The 15,825-nt window shown below is 43.5% G+C and overlaps 1 protein-coding gene across 3 annotated transcripts in view; it reads left to right on the top strand.

Annotated features, from left to right (window-relative positions):
* LOC142579494 (cell adhesion molecule Dscam1-like) overlaps positions 1 to 15,825 on the top strand; it is a 605,191-nt gene that overhangs the window by 174,985 nt on the left and 414,381 nt on the right. For all 3 annotated transcript variants that reach the window (XM_075689738.1, XM_075689737.1, XM_075689739.1), the window contains exon 2: positions 3,197 to 3,529. In XM_075689738.1, the coding sequence (XP_075545853.1) occupies positions 3,197 to 3,529 (333 nt within the window). The remainder of the gene's footprint in view (positions 1 to 3,196; positions 3,530 to 15,825) is intronic.

Below are 15,825 nucleotides of genomic sequence, written 5' to 3'. Positions count from 1 at the left end.
CTGAAAAACCTAAACGTAAAACTTAAACGCTCCATAAGCAGAATAGCAGTCTAGAATCTTATCCGTACTATTTCTTATTTGTAACATTTTTTTGTTATGGAAAACAGGCAGATTTAACGGGTGAGTCTTTTAAATTCCGCATGAGCAAATTGGAAAACCGGTAGAAAATATAAATACTTCAAATATTGAATTGTACAGAGTACAAAAATCGCGCCAGATGTCGGTGATAAGCAACGTCTTTACAGGGTGGAGCAGTTAGATTAGATTAAATTCTGAGGTTTTACGGGGCTTAACCATGATCTGATTTTGAGGCACGCCGCAAGGGGGGGGGGGGGGGGGAGACTCCGGATTCATTTTTACCAGCTGGGGTTCTTTCACGTGCACGAAATGCAGGGCCCACGGGCGCTCTTACATTTCATCCACACCGACATGCGGCTGCTGCGGCCGGGATTTGATCAGGCAACCTCGTGCTTACCACTGTAACGCAAAAGTAACTAAGCAACCACTGTGTGTAGGGTAGAACAGTAAACGAAGTCTCATTAGAAATAGAAAAAGAATGTAATATTATGATTCTAAGAGGCAAAATTGAACATTTACCATTAGGAAATCTGAAATACGAATTATAAAATTTTAATTTTTCGGTAGCGGAAACATTGCAGGAAGAGTGGAAGCTTGTACCGTATGCTTCCAATATTTGCTAGTCACGTCGACTATACCAGAGAACGTAAAAATTTCTATTGTTTCACAGGCATGTGGAGAAAGTGTTTAAAATCTGTGGTTTCTGAAAGCTATGGTAACGACACTAATAAAATGAAATTTTTGTGCCAGCGAGACGAATTTAAACACTAGCATTGTTGCAGCTTTCAACTTCTCTGTCTTTACAAAAGCGAAAGGGTTGCACAAGTGGCCCAAGACAGGGAATATAAGATGTCCTTTATTACTCCCAATGCCTGTCGGCGCCAACAGTCACGATCATTAACGCAAACAACTTACGACTGCCCTGCGAACTCAGCAGAACAGTCTATTGCAAAACACCGAGGGCAAGCGGGTTTGGCTATTCTATTTTCTGAGAAATCCTAAATAAAAATAAATAAATAAAATAAACTGTGCACGAATAAAAAAAAAACTATTTACTCAGGCGTCCTGAAGGAAATTGATTTATTTTGCGCGAAAAATAAAGCTCTAGCCTCAGTGTGCGGTATACAAAGTCCAGATACGTAATATACCGGGCATTAGTGTACGCATAAAGCTAACTTCTTGCTGCATAGTGCTTTTCCTGCTGCCTGTGCACGTAGAGATTTTCTTGATATACATACTTTCTTGATACGCAACGCTGAAGGCATTACCTCCATTAAGTGCCCTGTTTGCGTTGGTCGCGCTCGTGAAATCTACTACATTACTTCCTTTTGTTTTTATACGGCAACACCCTAATGCAGTCATGTGGACAGCTCAAGGGAATTCCACAACGGAGCGTTTACTTAGGCAACAAAAGGGAATCGATTTACACGAAGACAAAATATATTTACTCGAGTACGTTTACTCATTTATCCATTTTGATTCATTGAAGGTCCCTTAGAACGTTACAGAGTAGGGGAAAAGATATATCACTACATTTGCGGAAGTAGAAATAGAGCTACCGAGAGCGAAAAAAAAACAGAGAAAAGCCTATGCAAATAAACAACAGTGAATATGTTTCAGCGATGCGATAACAAAACATACAATACTAAAAAAAAACAATTTACGACCACATGGCCTATACCGAAGCAGAACGTATACTAAACAGCAATGCATCCACTAGTATTTTTTCTTAAATTCAAGGTCAGCGAAAGCCAGCAAGCAAAGCAGCGAGCACAATTACAAAACTGCTTTAAGAAAAGCACTGCTTCTTTTAGTATACGGAATATTACCTTCCGCATATTATGTTGCCATTTTAATGTAGGATTCAGGCAGAAATTTCAAGATATGCATCGCCGATGCATCGCCAAAGCCGATGTGAACGTTAGCCAGAGTTCTTTTACACCAATTCTAGTTGGTCGTGGTCAGCAACATGAAAAAGCTATCACAACTAGCAATAATATCTGGAGAACGAGTTGAAGTCTTGAGAAGTGCTCATTACGAAATGACAATGGTGAAGTCATCGCGCTGTTTCAGAAAGTGGCAGGGTGACATGCATGAGCTTCAGAGTCTTGATTTTTTTTTTGGATCAGTATATGTAGAAACATTTAACGATGGTGTCGCTTCAAGACGCCACCCGCGAATGAAGTTCTCTCTTTTGAGCCAGGCCACGATTACCGAGTTCTACTAAGACAGGCACTAAGAAATCGGCATTCTTCTGCCACTAGATGTGAAATCGGTTCAGAATGTTCCGACTGGCAAGGTTGTATATTATCGGCGTCACACGGGCAATTTAGATGACAATCTAACCCGATCAGAATCGCATTTTTCAATGGAGGTTGCCTCCTTTGCGCGAGCTCGGGGAAAGGAATCAAAGGGGATCGCATATGTCAGTCGCGTTAAGTTTGAACGCTCTTTGATTGTGTGCATGTGACAAGGGTATAAAATAGCCAGCTCTAATTGGTTAAACACACATTAGCTAACAATCTGGGACTAGCAAAGATCCATCGCCAAAGCTATCGCTTAAGCTAATGCGCTTTCTGCCGACAATGCGACAGCTGACTGCGATGTTTTCTGGAATCCACGGAGGGGTGGGGGGAGGGGGTGGGGCGTCCCACCCCCTCCCCCCAAAAATTTATCCTTTCCCAGTAACTGACAGAAATAGATAGACCAAAAGACAGGCCTTATTGCTTTCTTGCGAATCGTTACAAAGTCATGATGGCATAGTCGTGTCCCAATCACATTAAATATAAAATAAATATGCAGTATACTTTCCTGGTAGGAAGCACTAGTTGCTACAACTCCATTAATACCGAAATGAACACCAATGGGGAAAATCTAATAAGGAAAAAATCGTAGATGGAAGTCTCGGCGGGCCAAATTGTTAACTTTGTTGATGTCAATGTTTTCGTAATTGAATTTGTGCCAAGATCAGAGCTGGCTGACCTCCCCGACTCTTCCTTTCCTCTTCTCTCTTTATGTCTAGGATGACTGCACTGATCATCTCTGTGCATGGTGGTGAAAGTTTCGCGATATTAAGTAGCCCTTAACGCTCTTTCGTTGCTTCTCTTTTTAATTTTAGCCGGAGCGCACTCCGTGCGAACAGCGGACCAGGAGGGCCCTCGCTTCCAAGAGGAGCCGCCCGGCCTGGTCGAGTTCACCAACGCCAAGGAGGCCGCGGTGCCGTGTCAGGCACTGGGCAGGCCCAGCCCGGCTGTGCGCTGGATCAAGCTGCCGGACGGTGTGGCTGCTGCCGAGGTGCCGGGCTTGCGTTACGTCCGCCCCGACGGATCCCTGGTGTTCCCCAAGTTCGCGCCCAAGGACTTCCGGCAGGACGTCCACGCGACGCTGTACCGTTGCGTTGCCACAAACACTGTTGGATCGGTCGCCAGCCGGGACGTCAAAGTGAGGGCTGGTGAGTGCGCATTATTTTACAAAAAGTGGGCGCGCTGGGATTGCTGTTCGAGATGACATTGTGACTTGTTGTAATAGTTCTTAAGAATATGTACTATATATATATATATATATATATATATATATATATATATATATATATATATATATATATATAAAAAGAGAAGTAAGGGGGTTAATAGAGGGGACCGATTTTGATTAGTCATATCATAAGAAGCCAGCAAACAGTGACACCAAGGACAACATGGGGGAAATTACTTGTGCTTAATAAATGAAATAAAGAAACGATAAATTAATGGAAATGAAAGTGGTGGAAGAAACAACTTGCCACAGGCCGGGAACGAACCCACGTCCTCACATTACGCGTGCTCTCTCTCTGTCATATATATATATATTATATATGCAGAGAGCGAGAGAGAGCGCTATATATGTTTTTTTCATCCACTTTCACTTCAATTTATTTATCATTCCTCCTGCAATTCAATTAGGAAGTACAAGCGATTTCCCCTATGTTATCCTTGGAGTGATTGTTTGTAGGCTTCTTATGATATGATTAATAAAAATCAGGCCCCCCGGTTTACGTTTTTCTTGATCATTTCATTACGATGCTCTCGGATCCGGCAGCATTGATGCCTTCAGGCCAGTATGTGTGAGTTTATTGACCAGCTACCGTCAGCCAAATAACGTTCTAGTGATTGCCTGCGGCAGAAAGGACGTTCCCAAGCTGGTCCCTAGGTTTGTGAGTGGGAACGCTGGCTAACCCCCAGGGTTAGTTCTATAGTAGTACAGAATCAATAACCCAGAAAGTGGATGGGAAAACGGCGCCGCGATAGCTCAACTGGTAAGAGCATCAGATGCATAACGCTACGACGTGGATATTCGTATCGCACCTGCGACCCGTTGTGTTTTCATTTGTTGGCTCATGATATATATATATATATATATATATATATATATATATATATATATATATATATATATATATATATATATATATATGGCAATCGTTCTTCTTTAATTGTGACTAGCTATACGTACTTGTTAAGCTTTAAATGTTGCTTCCCAACAGCACGCGCTTACTTGTTACAACCCGCCGTGGTTGCTCAGTGGCTATGGTGTTGGGCTGCTGAGCACGAGGTCGCGGGATCGAATCCCGGCCACGGCGGCCGCATTTCGATGGGGGCGAAATGCGAAAACACCCGTGTGCTTAGATTTAGGTGCACGTTAAAGAACCCCAGGTGGTCAAAATTTCCGGAGTCCTCCACTACGGCGTGCCTCATAATCAGAAAGTGGTTTTGGCACGTAAAACCCCAAATATTATTATTATTATTATTATTACTTGTTACAGCGGAGTTATATGATTGCGCAATACAGGGTTTTTGCGTGTCTATTTATTTAATTTGCTAGTGGCCAGTGTGTGCAGAAGATATGCACATTGCTACATATAAGGCATATCTATGTGTGAAAACATACTTTACAAGTTGGCGTCGTCAGTGAAATGCAAGCAGTAGTGAACGCCCAAACAAACAAGCGAGGTATTTTGCGGTGCTACGAAACGATGGCGGAAGCGCACCACTAATGCGTTTAAAGCTGAGGCAGCGCACGTATAAAATTGACAACGACAAAGCTGTTGGCGTAAGCTTTCCCGGAACAGGAACGATGTAGTATATGTAAGCAGAAATGATCCCGCCTCTTGTGGCGAGCTGCGCAAAGAAGAAAGGCCGAATGAAAAAAAAAAAGAAAATCAAGGTAAGAAAATCTCGAGGCAGCTCAACGATGCCAGAGCCACCAATGCTTTGACGAGGCCCTCACGAGGCTGTCAACTCCAGCGGTGGTCGGCAATCGGATTACATCACAGGAGATATACAGTCCGCGCAGCATGCCGGAAACTAAAAAAATAAGAAAAGAAAAGAAAGAAAGAGAATGCGAGAACGGTCCGGCCTGATATTGCCCGGAGAGTGTTTTACTTCCAAGCCACGTTGGTGGCCACCCCGCCCTGTTTTTTTTATCCATCCATGATTGCCCCGTGGAAGAAGAAATGTTGTTGTACGCTCGTCGCCCCACGTGGCGTGCCTGGTGCTGGTAGAAGAAAAACACGGCCCAGTTTCGAAACGTACGGCAACGATCGGATCGGGGCGAACGTGAAACAAGTTCGCATCGACGTTATTTTGTTGCCACACAAAGGAGTATCTTGTGACTGGCAACGGTTTCGAAACAGTCGACATGTGTTTGCGTGCTCAATTTTCAGTGGTAGCGGACGGCCCCAGCGGGAAACCAATTGGCAATTGCGTGGGTCTTTCTGGCGACAGAATTTCGCACTCACAGCAGTATATGTCCAACTTTGATACTTCTTGTTAGTCCGACTAATTTCGCGGTATAAAGGTTTTATGCTCTGCGTTACTTTAGAAGTAGCCCTCTCTACGCTTTACCTTTCTGAAGTTTTCGCGCTATAACCGCATGAAACAACCCCATGTTCCACTTCCTACACCCTAATGGAAACAGGTCCCTGGAAAGTGGACAGGATGTCGAAACGCCCTCTTCTCCCTTTACTTCGTTGAAAATTTTGAAAATTGGTGTACTCGTTAGCAGAACACCCTTGCTACCCCCTTTGATTCGTTTCACGCTGCTTGAAGGGTCTTTTTTGCAACGTACATCTCACAGAATCTAGCAGACCCGGTATCTTTAACATTTCAAGCATGAAAAAGCCATGCCGGTTTATGTCGCAGTGGCTTGCGCCGAGTAACTGTTTGAGCACATCATGTAGTCATAGTAGGCTATGGATGTCATCCTGCTACTTCATGCCTAGGGTGTCCCCTGTGGTGAAATGGAGGGACTGAACAGCTTTCTTTCTCCTATACTGCCTTTCGCCTTTTGCCAGTAGCTTCGTTTGAACTGTCTAAGCTCTGTGCTGTTCTCTCTCTCTCTCTCTCTCTCTCTCTCTCTCTCTCTCTCTATATATATATATATATATATATATATATATATATATATATATATATATATATATATATATATATATATATATATATATATATATATTAGCTGCCACTTGTCAGGGAATCAGAGCGCGTTAGCTAATACTAGTTCTTCAGGCGCGTGTTCCCTGTGGTGTAGCGTGGACGCTTGTCCAATATTAGGCGCACTAAAGGCTTGCACTGTTTCATATAGTATGAGTTGGAATAAACGTTTGTACGTACATGCGGAGCGATTTCCTACTGATAAGAACAAAGCATTTATTTCGAGCCGATTGTAAAGAGAGGAAATAATTATTTTGTCCTCTTCTTTCTGTCTTTTGTACTTTATTGCTAGCTTCACCTAAATTGTTTTACCTAGGTGCTGGTTTATCGGTAAACTGAAGGGGGCGTGGCGTCAGCCTATTACAGCAGCTAGAGGCGCCAGCGCACTCTTATAGGCGCTGTATTATTATCCATGGTAGTGTTGGCGGAGTGGTCATGAGTGCAAAAAAGAGAAAAAGATGCGTGTGGCCATCAAGTAACACTTGCGACTTGCGATCCGCAGGTACACAGTCCAAATCCCGGTGGAGTGCTGTGTTTGTTTGTTTTCTCATCTTTACTTTTTATAGATCTCTCGGAAAGAACTTTGGGATTACTTTGCTGGACATACGAAAATTAAGGTAGGGATAGAATAAATGGTATCACTGTAAATAAGAAACGTACTGGACATTTCTGAAGAACAACCATTGGGCAAAAGGCTACAATTCGAAAAAAAATCACCCATTCATATGGGTCTTTTAGTTTGTACGAACGCCCTTCCCGCTGGGTGTAAGGGGGTGAGTTATCGACACAAGAAGCCAGCCTTAAGGGGGAAATTGTTTTTTAATGTGTATGTTGGTGCGGGTTTTGCTTCGCACCGTTTTGAGCTTCGGCTAGGATTGCGTTTATGTAGACGGTACAAAATACGATAGCCATAGCGGCAGATAAATAATCAGGAAAAACAAGGCAAGATTATAGCCGGCTTGCTGCCAGATATGGAAGATGTTGGAGATGTCACAAAGATTAGGAGGCAAGGTAACGACAACAACCAGCGAGCGAACTTGCAGACGAATAAGAGCACACGCGAGCGCACGCACGAAACAAATTCAAAGGCGGTGACTTGCTCCGATCAGACAGTTAACTTTCGCGTGCGTAGAAGCTTTTAGCACGCGCAAAACTGGAGAATTATACACGCGATGCACACCACACGCCCGGAACACGTATATTTTTGCGTACGCCGGATATTATTCGGGGAAGCCGCTAATTTATACGACGGTTGCTTCCTCATAGACTTACAGGGCTTCCGTAGGGCCATTCGCACCTCCTGTCGGCAAACGGAAACGGTACTGCCGGCACATTCTTCCAAGACAAGGCGGAGTCAGAGCCATGCTTTTCCTAAATGCGCAAACTGCTTATGTTTAACGACTTCTTTTGAGGTTGCTGCATAGTTTCGAGCTGTAAAGTACCTCGAAGCGTTCTTTGCGACCTTCGGTTTCTAACAGAGCCCTTGGGGCACTTAATTGGCGCCCTATTGAAGAGTGAGCGAGTCTTGATGCGAGAACTACGGGGGGCAGAATACACTTACAGGCATCGGGCGCGTAGCGCACGCGTATATATTTAGCGTGCGTACGTGAGGCGTAAAGGTACGCTATGTGCGGCGCATGCGCATTTCGATCCCTCTACTTCTTTACTCGCGCAAATCTCTAACGCACTAGCAACTAAAGGTGTCCAGTAAAGGACGTGACACTTGTAATGAAATTTCCGATAAAAAAATGCTTGCTTTCCCCGTATTCCTTGGCTGTCATGCGGTTTTTCGGCCAACTTCTGGCTTCACTTGGCACTGATGCGCACGGCACTTCTAGAGGGCTTCGCCAGAAGGCTAAAGCAAAGCTTGCCTCATTCAGCACTCTAGGGCACACATACGCACGGGCTCATTCCACTGTCGAGGGCTACAGTAGCTTGCTAAACTGTTTTGTCACATTTCTAGAATTATACTGGTACACAAATTGTACCAAAGAATTCATGTCTGCACGGTTTTTCGCACGCTATATTATGAGTAAGTAATTGCCTGCAGTTCTCCTTCTTCAAGAAGCTGCATAAGTGGCCTGCGGAACACTTCCTCGCCTAATTTCGGTACATTTACTAGCAGGCATCACATAGGGTTCCACGTCCGCGCTCTACAGCTAAAATTAAATTGTTTACTACTTCCATGTGTAATATATGAGTTCATTTCGGCAAACAAGGCCGACGTGGCACCGAAGAAATTTTATCTAAATGTAAATAAATTATGACCGAGTAACCTACCACTAAGATGTGTATGAGTTTGCTACTTCTCGCAGGGTTCATCGCTTGGATTGCCTTGGATCGGCTTTGTGCGCTCGCAGAATAGCATGGTTGCCTGTGCCGGACGTGAAGTACCGAGAGGGCCTTCATGCATGTGCCGCGGCCATTGAAGCTCTGAAAAGACTTTGACGAAAAAAGATTGCTTCCAGTCTGTTACGCCTCCTTATTCACAAAAGCAGCGACCTCGTCACTAGCACACCACCGGAACGTTCTCAGAGATTCCCGTTTTTCTTTGCCACAACCGTTCGTTATTTTTCCTTTTCTAACATTCGAGGAGTGCGCAGACGTTCTTCGCAAAAGAGAACACTTCGCCTTCACGGTATGCTACGTTGAAGAAGTTTTACTGGTTGTTTTCTGTTGCACTAATACTTTACGCGAAGAGAGAGAGAGAGAGAGGAGCGCTTGACTTACTGCAAGCTGCAGACGAAAGGAAAGCAATGTTGGCGTAAAACTGTCATCGTTTTTCCATTTTTACTGCGCCAGTTTACAAGATGGATGATAAAGCCTTTACAATGTAGACCCGAAGCACTTATTCGCAAGAGTTGAAATATACTTTTGTTTTTACTAACGTACCGTTCTTTATACTAACCAACCTGGACTGCCCTAAATGTATCGGCATGGCTTTATTGTTTCTCTTTTGTCATCGTAACCTTAACAACACTTTCCAAAGTGAATACAGGCCAAATATATGTTTATGCCCCACCATTGCACTGGAAAGCCTCTTGATGTGACACCTATTTTTTTTCCTTTTTCAGTTGATATAGTAATCATTTGCCGATCGATGGCCCCGTTGATGAGCGTTGAAATTTTAGAAGATTTTCCGCAAGATCAGATTATCTTATGCTTAATTAGTGGCAAAATGCCGCGTTCTTGGGATAGGGAACTTTAGTCAATCTTGAATGTTGCCATAATGCAATTCCTTTGAGGAAGAAGCAAAACTTTCAACAATAAAATTGCTCATAAAACTTCTGCATATTTGTTAAAACACAGAGAGTCGTCTGAAAGTTAATTAATGAGCACGTTACCTTAGACCTTAAAAGAGATGCGACGTCATCAAATTTTATAGGTATTGGATCCGTTTTTTTTTCTTTACCATTTGCTGTGTCGTAAACACAATTTAGTTCATGCTTGAGGTACTTAAAATTGGCAAGTTCCTTCTTGAGAAACTATTTGTTTTTAATCTTTATAGTCAATGTTTAGTGGTGTCGCAGATAGTGTTAGTTGATGCTAGGATTGTTCAAAAGTCCTTTAAGTGGAAACTAATTAACAAGAAAATATGACGACACTGCTACCAGTGCTTCTCTGCTGATGAAATCCTCAGGCGATACTGTTGTAGACGTTTGTATTCTGGTTTTCTAATCGGTTGTGCAATATTGCATTCGCATAAATGGGCTGAGAAAACACGGCTAGTTGGTTCACAGGCTTCCTTCAGAGTAGCATTGTGCTGCGATCCTTTCTTTCTTTAATTGCTTCTGCATATCGGCCAACTCTCCCGAATTTTTCGAAAGGTTTACGAACTTTGAACTTTGGTTCATTCTACAATTTTACGAATGTTGCGTCAAATTTCACGAAAAAATCTTATTCTGAAAAAATTTCACTCGTCGATGTCCAAAGATATTCTTGGGAATTTTCTGATGGTGGAAGAAACGCCAGTACTGTAGTTGCTTCGAGTAATTTCATTCAGACAGGCTCCTTTGCCAAGCAAAATTAGCTAAAGGGAAGTCATGAAAAGGTTTCTGTTCACCTCAAAATCATGGGCTCCTTGTGAGACTCTGCTCTTCCAAGTTTGTTGTGGCTTGTGTGCTGCTTCTAAATGTAAATGATCCCTAATAACGTTCGCATTTATCCCACAAAAATGCTCTCGGAAACCTAACAAAACAAACTAACCCCCCCCCCCCCCCCCCCTCTGCAGAGTCATGTCTGCGGGAACTTTACATATCTTAAATCTTACAGGTTGGCAGGTATGAGTTTGTGCATTAGACTACAGTTCAAAAATAAATTTAATTTTCTCAGAGCCTCATTTCGTCGGCACTCTGAATCTCTTTGGGTTTTGTTACTGCACTTCTACTCATATGCCTCCATGTTTTCTTAAATTTGTTGTTGCCTTTCTTTGGAATATATTTTGTGCATGATCAATCCGATGCTTCTATTTATGTTGTCCCAAAGATTGCCCATCTCGGCAAGCAGTTTTATAATTCATTCATGGTTATACTGCGCTTAGTTTTACAATGACGACATTAAGTGAAAGACAGGACGTGGACGGACGTAGCGCAACCTCCCAACTCTTTAATAATATAAGGAGACATGGCGCGGGGGGGGGGGGGGGGCGAGATATAAAATGATATCTTTTTATATCTGCCCCCCCCCCCCTTGCGCCATGTCTCCTTGTATATAAGCTCGTTCTTTAACAGTATTAAACAGTTGGTAGTTTGCGCTACGTCCGCCCACGTCCTGTCTTTCACTTAATATCGTCAGTGTAAAACTAAGCTCAACATAACCATGAACGTTCACCAAGTAGCCCCCTTCATTAGTTTTATAAGCTGACTATTTGCCTCGGCTTCGGTCATCTGATGCAGTCACCACATATGCGGTGACATTCTGTGCACTGTTTTCTAAATTACAAGACGTATAGTAGTTTCGTAACGGCGGCCGCACTTCGATGGGGACGAAATGCAAAAAACACTCATGTACTTAGATTTAAGCGCACGTTAAAGAACCCCCTGGGGCTTAATATACTCCGGAGTCACCACTGCGGCGTGCCTCATAATTAGATCGTGGTTTTGGCACGTGGAATGACATAATTTTTTACAGCAGAGCTGTTATACGCTAGGTTCTGGCGGTTGGTGTGCGCAGGCAAAAAGAACAAGATGGCGGCCTGGCCAGAGCTAAAAGTGCTAAAGCATAAAGCAAAAGCATATTACCGGGTATGTCCCGGCTGCGTTTGATCGCGGGAAGTGTCTAAACATGTTGTCATAAAAAGAAATATCGTAATAAATAAAGTAAAACCGGAATAGACACTCTTTATTATGGGTTGAGGTTTGATGTCACGGGCTCTGTAGCAAGACCAGGTAAGCTTATCTGACTTCCCTTCAACGCGTGCAATGGCTAGGCCGCGTGCGGTGAGGACTGCGGAAGGAGAGCGCGCCTACAAAGAACACCGTCGTGAACAGAAACGGGAATGGGAGCGGTGACGGCGGGCGGCACGCAATACGGACGAAGATTGTGCCGCAAACGCCAAGCGTATGCACCTTAGGATGGATCACCTTTACTGACTCCACTTCTATCGTAATTGTGGGTGATTTCGACATAGACGTGTATCGGCCAGACCGAAAGTGGTTTGTGGCGTTTCTCTTGGAAAGGTTCGGCATTCAATGTTACACGAACATCAGTGTGCCCACGACGCTCTGCCGGTCGCGTTTAGACCTCACATTGACCAAAAAGCTTTCCAGTGTTGCCACAGAGCCACTGGCCATATATGACAGTGATCATGAACGATAGTCACCATGGTGACCAAATAATAAATGAAAAGGCAACCTAAAGAATGTTGAAAATAAAAGAAAAGGATTTAGTATAAAATTTAGTAGAACAACAAAGAAATTGTTGTGAAACGAAATTCATTTTTGGTATGTGCCTCATTTTCGATCAACATGTATTTATCAACATAATTACGCCAGCTATACTGGTCATTCAACTGGTTATACTGTTTGTACTACTGCTTATACTGGCTGGTCGTTCACCTTCAGAGTGGAATGGGTCTGAATTTTCTTTTTCAGTAGTTTCGTACACGATACGATGCAGGCTTAGAGTAACGCTACCGGCTCACACATTATGGTTTAGTTGCGGTGATAGACACCAATAAAATTTCCATAACCTAAGTTTTTTCATCTGTACGCACGGCTAAGTACACGATAATTGCGGCTTTTGATTCCTGTCGGAATTACTCATGTGGCAGTCGAGGTCGCAAATCAAATATATCACCTCGCACTAAGCAGCTCAATTACATACGGGGTGATCCTTTTTTTTTTAAGTTTTATAATATTTTTAGAAATGGCTTGCGGCAGTTAGTGCAGCTCTTCACCTCGAGCTGGATTATTGGAAGTGGCGGACATTATTAACAAACCGAAACACATTAAACTAATTAGAAAGAAAACGACTAATTAACCTAGTTACTTACCTTATATTAGAATTTACGAATTATAGTCGGTGAGTTTGCAAAACGCATCCCACTTTAAATTAATTTCCAGGAGAACATCAGTTTCGAGCTGTTATTTCCCAAAATGTGGAAGGGAATATATGGGCGTTCCAGTTACATTTGTGCTTCAATGCATAAAACAGCGTTTTGTTAAACGTGTAAGTGGACCAACAGTGCATTTTTACAGCGAGTTTGACGGCGTATTTCGCCAAACTGGTGTCATTATGGAAATTAATTCCATGTGGATATGCCTGACAAACGCACCGGCTACAATTAATAAATTGCAATACCTGCCTTAAAGTAATTCGTTATGAAGTTAATTGGTGGATGTTTGTTATTAGTTGAATATGTGTTTCTTTGTGCGCTAATAGCCGCCTATGTGAACAATCCAGCTCAATGACTTGAATTATGTTATCTAGCTGCAAGGGATGATTTTTGAAAGTTACATAGAACTTAAGATATCGCATTGTAATATATAGCCGCAAAGGTACCATGACGGGAAACTACAATATAAGGTACGGCAATGCAATTGATGCGATCTGATTTTTTTTAGAGTACAATGCGGTATGTACGTTATACATAGCATACTCTAACTCTAGCACGCCGTGGTCTCGTGGTGCCTATAACTGCCCTGTAATAATTGAGGGTTAGTATGTAACTCTTGTTTCATAGCCTGAACTAAAATTAGGTAACGTGCCCCTGGTTCTGAACCTAATCAGTTAGTGCGCAATTTTCCGACCCCGACATTGAAAGCGCAGCTCAATTCACAAAATTAACAATTGTGCGTTTGTTGATATCTTGCTACTGTGATCAGCCTGGGCCTGTAGTTCGCAGGCGCTTCAATATACTAAGTACTTTATGAATGCAGCCCATGATTTCTCAATCGGTCGTCCCACACGAAGAAAGTAAGGCCTTTCGAAACCGGGCTTTCTGCAAATACACCAGGCGAATCGGATGTTCAGCAATCACATGGATAACTAGTCGTCTCTATGGTTGTTATAAACCGCGTCGCAAAGGATTCGTTTTTTTTATTCTATGGCGCCTCCCAAGCAATTTAGGCCCCATCAACAGGATCAAGGTTTCCTGCTTTGCATATGCCTTTATTACGGAGGACGCAGTGGCGTGCTAGGCGCTATTTGAATCTGGAGCTGTGCAGAATATATTTTAAAAGTGTTCAGTCCTTTCTCGTTTTTTCTTTTTTTGTGTGTGGAATGGAGGTGTACACTCGGCTCCAGCGAGAACGTGAGCATAAAATCTGGCCGGGCAACCCCGAGCCCTTATCTTTTATGTGCCTCGGGTCATTTCATTCAAAATTAATGGGTATGGTAATGACTCCAGCCTTCCGTTGCCAAAGCATCAGAGTGGCGACCAGACTTCACAGCACTCACGTTTCTGCTCCGTCGCAATAGAACTCATCAGGGGCTAAAAAAAATGAAGAATGAGTGAATTTGGCGATCCGAAAAAGAAAGAAGCTAAAACACTTTCGTTCAACAGAAGTCATTTCATACGGACTGTGCACACGGCCGTTCCAGAGGAATATTATAAATTAATGTAAACAGATGAGATTGTCGACACTCTTACGCAGGTATACACTTGGGCACTCCGAGTTCGCACGTGACCTTTACTACATTCTTTAGAAAGCCATTAGACCACCGGAATTTTCATTCATGTTGCAACAGAGTTTGATAGGACTTATAAGATGTTCATGCACGTAGAATGAGGCAAGAGGAAAACGAACATCGGGGAGTGCTACTGAATGATTTAACATACTTCCTTATCACATAGAATAATGCATTCATCGAACTTAACTCTTATACGCACGCTGCATTGCATTGCATGGTAAAGTAGTAATAATGTACAACTTCTTGCGAAGTGCCTCTTCATAAGAATAAGTACATTGGTGGCGCAAGAAGGCATCAGCCCCAATTATTGGTTGATATATCTTTCGTTACGGATGTAAAGCAGTCGTCCTAAGCGCAGTCATTTCGGCGGAAACTTCTATTTGTGCTTTTACGTTTTAACTTTTTGTCACGGAAAGAATGACAATGTTTGGCACATGAAAATATTGCGATCATAGGTTCGATAATGATGTTGCAACATCTACTGGGCCCGAAATAAATCAGTGGTACACACAGGCACCAGACGGGGTGGTTCCCTAGTTACGGGACCCATATGCTCCCAGCAGCTCCTGGCCCCTGTCCGTCAGTGCGAGCTGAATCGGTAGGGCGAGGCTGTATAGCAAGGTCTCCCATCGCTTAAGGCGTTTGGTATTGGGGGTGTTGGTGGGAAGGAGAGGGGGGGGTCTTAAGTTCTGTGCACTCTGCCAAGACGTGCGGCAGGGTGCCCTTTTCTCTTCTGCAAAAAGGACAGAGCATATCGTATTCCGCAGGGTACATGCGGTTAATTAGTACGGGATGCGCAAGCGATCCCGCCTGCGCTCGACGCAGGATCGTCTGTTGTTGTCTGTTGAGTTTAGGGTGCGGTTCTGGCAGTCTGCACCTTTCCTCTCGGTACATCCGGGTATTGTTCCGAAAGCTGGTAATCGGGTGCGGTAGCTCTTCCGGCTCGTGCTCGGCCCGGGTTAACATTTCTCCGGCATGGTAGTCGACGATGGTGTTGCCTGCTACGTGCAAGTGAGCCGGGACCCACACGAGCTCTATGGCTCCTCCCGGAGGCTTGCGCTTCGATAGAATGGATCGGGCCGCGGAAGAGATTACGCCCCTGCGGAAGCTTCTTCAGGCTGTCTTTGAGTCGGTGACTACAGTGTCC

Source organism: Dermacentor variabilis, chromosome 4 (genome assembly GCF_050947875.1).
Source record: "Dermacentor variabilis isolate Ectoservices chromosome 4, ASM5094787v1, whole genome shotgun sequence".
Classification (NCBI taxonomy): Eukaryota; Metazoa; Arthropoda; class Arachnida; order Ixodida; family Ixodidae; genus Dermacentor; species Dermacentor variabilis.
This window is presented reverse-complemented; position numbering and strand designations above follow the sequence as displayed.